At 69.2% G+C, this 4,435-nt stretch overlaps 1 protein-coding gene across 1 annotated transcript in view; it reads left to right on the forward strand.

Moving 5' to 3' along the window:
• The window catches only part of CHIT1 (chitinase 1), a 13,869-nt gene extending 11,139 nt beyond the window's left edge, over window positions 1-2,730 (forward strand). Inside the window, exons 8-11 of the mRNA XM_080669598.1 lie at window positions 299-484; window positions 725-838; window positions 1,922-2,048; window positions 2,273-2,730. Of these exons, the coding sequence (XP_080525724.1) occupies window positions 299-484; window positions 725-838; window positions 1,922-2,048; window positions 2,273-2,517 (672 nt within the window). The 3' untranslated portion in view covers window positions 2,518-2,730. The remainder of the gene's footprint in view (window positions 1-298; window positions 485-724; window positions 839-1,921; window positions 2,049-2,272) is intronic.
• The last annotated feature ends 1,705 nt before the right edge of the window (window positions 2,731-4,435 follow it).

Below are 4,435 nucleotides of genomic sequence, written 5' to 3' on the forward strand. Positions count from 1 at the left end.
CAGGCAGACAGGCGGACAGGCGGACAGAGGGACAGGCAGATAGAGGGACAGGCGGACAGGCTGACAGGCAGACAGGCGGCCAGGCGGACAGACAGACAGGTGGACAGAGGGACAGACAGGCGGACAGAGGGACAGAGGGACAGACGGCCAGGTGGACAGACGGCCAGGCGGACAGAGGGACAGACGGCCAGGTGGACAGACGGCCAGGCGGACAGTGGACAGGCGGGTGGGAACGCCTTGGAGCTGCAGCCTCGGATGAAGGCTCAGGCTGCACACAGAGCCCCCTCCCGCCCCCCAGGACCATGCGGTGCAGCAGTGGCTGCAGAAGGGGACCCCGGCCGGCAAGCTGGTCCTCGGCGTGCCCACCTACGGACGGACCTTCACCCTGGCCTCCCCGGCAGACAGCGGGGTGGGGGCCCCGGCCACAGGGCCTGGCACCCCAGGCGCCTTCACCAAGGAGGCAGGGCTGCTGGCGTACTACGAGGTAGGACCCCGCGGCCCCGACCGAGTGTCTGAACGAGGACGCCGGGCACGTGCCCCCTCCCGCCTGTCACCTCGGGTGGATCCCCAGTCCAGGGGCCTCGCCGACGCCAGGGTCGGGGTCACTGGGTCTGTCCCCCACCCCCCCCCCGGGTTCTCCGGGCTCCTGGGAAGGGACTCTGTGGGTTCTCGGAGGAAGGCGTGGGTAGGGCTGCCCGCCTCCCGCACCGCCCTCTGCCCACAGGTGTGCGCCTGGAAGGAGGCTGCCCAGCACCGGATCCCGGACCAGAAGGTGCCCTACGCCTCCCAGGGCAACCAGTGGGTGGGCTTCGACGATGCCGAGAGCCTCAAAGCCAAGGTGAGGCCCCGCCCTGCTGGGGGGTCCTGGGTGGGAGTGGGGGGCTTGTAACACCGAGTGACCGAGTGACCGGGACCGAACTCCCGGGAGGAGGCCCACGGCTCTGCCCGCGGCGGCACTTTGTCCCGGTGGCTCCGAGCGACTAGGAGAGACGCAGCGAGAACCATGGCCCCAGCTCCAGCAGCCTGGAAGACTGGGTGTGGTTACATGCAGACAAGTTCTCAGACACGCGGGGGAGGTGCCCACGGGGAGACGGCCCCCCTGGTGCACGCGCACCTGCCCGACCGTAGACTGACTCGCGCGCCTGCTGCTCAGCGCTGGCGGCGGGGACGCTGGTTTCACTGTTCTCAGGCCCGGCTCCCCCGGTGTGAGGTCATCAGCTCCTGCAGAGGGTTAGGTCAGGGCTAAGGTAAAGGTCAGGGTCAGGGTCAGGGTCAGGGCTGGCCCACCTGCGTGTCCCCATCAGTTACCATGCAGGCAGGCCGTGTAGACAGAGCCCTGGGGCTGGAGGAGGGAAGGAGGGAGACCCAGCTGGGGGAGGGGAGCCCTGCCGAAGCCAAGACGGGAGGACGGGCAGGGGCGGGTCTGGGGAGAGGCAGCTGGAGAGGGAGATTGGGGCCGGCAAGGGGCCAGCCCAGCACCCCAGCCTGCCTCCGGGTGAGCCCTGGCCCTGGCGGGGTTAGGGGAAGGGAAGCCGCCCCGAGGGAACGGCCCTGCCCCGAGGAAGCTGGGGTGCAGCAGAAGGGAACAGCCCTGCCCCGAGGAAACTGGGGTGCAGCAGAGAGTCTCCTGGGAGCGTAGAGACAGGGAGCCATGCAGACCTTGGGGAGCTTGTCGTTCCCATGGCAACAGCTCAGCCAGACCAGCAGACAGAGCCTGTACACAGCGCCACGGCCCCCCCCCCTCCCCCGCACCCCCTCCCCCCGTCCTGCTGGGGACGGACATCCCTAGGTTCCCAGGCCAGGAGCCTCGACCACTCTGGTCTGGGGGTGCTGGCGGGAAACGGCCGGTCTGGGGCAGGGGGAGCTGGGCTGGCACTGCCCACGGCCTCCAGCTCCTCCACCCCCTCCCCCCACCCCACAGGTCAGCTACCTGAAGCAGAAGGGCCTGGGCGGGGCCATGGTCTGGGCGCTGGACATGGACGACTTCGCGGGCTCCTTCTGTAACCAGGGCCGATACCCCCTCATCAAGACCCTGCAGGCGGAGCTGCGTTAGTCGGGTCGGGGACCAGGGTGGGGCCCAGGGGCAGGTGGCCACGGACCCGCAGACACCCGGAGCCCAGTCTCCCGTGGGCCGTGGCCCTCGTGTGGCTGTTGTCAGCTGTGGGGTGGGACGTGGGGTGCGGTGCTCTGCACCCGTGGTTGCTGACTGCCTGGCCTTTGGGTTCGGGACCTCCTGGGGGGGGGCCTTGGCTGAATCCTGCCTGCCTTCCAGGTCTCCCACACGCGTCTTCGGAGTGCCCCCAGCCTGAGACTCCCACAACGGCCCCGCCCTCTGAACCCGAGGGTGGCCCCCACCCTGGACATGGCACCTTTTGCCAGGGCCGGGCCGACGGGCTCTACCCGCACCCCCAGGACCCGTCCAGCTTCTACAGCTGCGGGGGCGGCCGGCTCTTCCTGCAGCGCTGCCCGCAGGGCCTGGTGTTCAGCGCCGCCTGCCAGTGCTGCACCTGGGGTTGATCCCCAGCCCGGCCGAGCCTGCCCCGCACCCCGCTCAGCTCCCGGGCGAAGCCTGGCCCTCAGCCTCCCCGTGGTCTTTGGACCCGGTCTTCCCGCTCTCGGCCCAGTTCCTGGCTCTGCTCCCGGCTGCCTCCTTCCCTGCAGAATAAACCCCACTGCTCCCCGCTGCCTCTCTCCCTGCAGAATAAACCCGGTTGCAGGCTCTCGAAGCTCACGCTCTTTCAAACTGTCCTGGGAGGGAGGCCACCGAGGGGGCTGGCATCAGGCAGGCACAGGTAAGGGCTGGGCAAGAAGTGGTGGACTCCGGCTGTGCCAAGCCCTGTGCCGCGGACACCGGCAGGTTCCACACCCGCCAGCAGCCTCCGGGCACAGGCGGCCACACCCATCACGGCCCTGCGTCCCGCACCTCCTTCCCGGCTCAGGCGCCGTTCCCAGGATGCACACGAGGGGGCAGCAGAGAAGCGCTTTTCGGGTCACCTCCACGAGCGCTGTTGTTCCCCAACTGCCCGCCAGAGGGCGGGGAGAGCGTTTTCCGCCCTGGGAGCCCCGCCTGCTGGGCGTTACCGGGAGGTGCCCACCTGGCTGTAAGCTCCCGGCCATCATGGCTATTTCAGCCCCATTTCCGCACTGTGTCCGGTGCAGGGCCATCGCCACAGCCTCGTGTTGGTTCTTTCACCTCAAAACGGTGGCGCCTGCACCTCCAGGGTGGGGCTGCCCGGTCCGCCCGCGGACGGCGGGACCACGTTCCACTTGGGTGAAGTCGCAGCGGGAGGCGGGTCATCACCAAAGAGCTGGTCCTGGGGGGCAGCGCCCCCGGAGGCGGGGCTCGGGAGCAGGGGACTCGGGGCTCCCAGCGAGGGGAGGACCAGCGCCTGCTCCAGGGACGCGGCCGGTGACAGTGACGTCACCCGTTCCCTGGATCTGTGACCCCGGGACAGACCCCGTGAGGTCGGAACCCCTGTCCTCCCGCAGCGCCTGCACTTGGGGTGTCAGGGAACGCGCACAGTCGGCTGCGGGTGGACTCTCGTTAGGAACCGGTCACATGGCCCACTTCGTAGCGACACGGGCCTCTTGTTTCCTCTCGTTCTCCCCGCTCAGTTCAAGTTCGAAGCCTTATTGATCCTATTCCATCAACAACATCCGACTTGGAAAGCGGGCGACCCGTGGGTCTGGGCTGCTGTCCCTTCAGCAGAGACAGGGCTGTGTGTGTGAGCGTGTATTCCGGTCCCGCCCTCCCCACAGCCAGTGCTGGCCACAGGGACAAGGGTGACCCGGGCAGGCAGGGGAGCAGGCAGGGGGAGCAGGCAGGGGGAACAGGCAGGGGGAACAGGCAGGGGGAACAGGCAGGGGGAGCAGGCAGGGGAACAGGCAGGGGGAACAGGCAGGGGAGCAGGCAGGGGAACAGGCAGGGGAACAGGCAGGGGAGCAGGCAGGGGGAACAGGCAGGGGGAACAGGCAGGGGAGCAGGCAGGGGAACAGGCAGGGGAGCAGGCGGGGGGAACAGGCGGGGGGAGCAGGTGGGGGGAACAGGCAGGGGAACAGGCAGGGGGAACAGGCAGGGGGAGCAGGCAGGGGAACAGGCGGGGGGAGCAGGCAGGGGGAACAGGCAGGGGGAACAGGCAGGGGAGCAGGCAGGGGAACAGGCAGGGGAACAGGCAGGGGAGCAGGCAGGGGGAACAGGCAGGGGGAACAGGCAGGGGAGCAGGCAGGGGAACAGGCAGGGGGAACAGGCAGGGGGAACAGGCAGGGGAACAGGCAGGGGGAACAGGCAGGGGGAACAGGCAGGGGAACAGGCAGGGGGAGCAGGAAGGGGGAGCAGGAAGGGGGAGCAGGAAGGGGGAACAGGCAGGGGAGCAGGCAGGGGAACAGGCAGGGGGAGCAGGCAGGGGGAGCAGGCAGGGGAACAGGCAGGGGAACA

Source organism: Plecotus auritus (genome assembly GCF_963455305.1).
Source record: "Plecotus auritus genome assembly, chromosome: 5".
Taxonomy (NCBI): Eukaryota; Metazoa; Chordata; class Mammalia; order Chiroptera; family Vespertilionidae; genus Plecotus; species Plecotus auritus.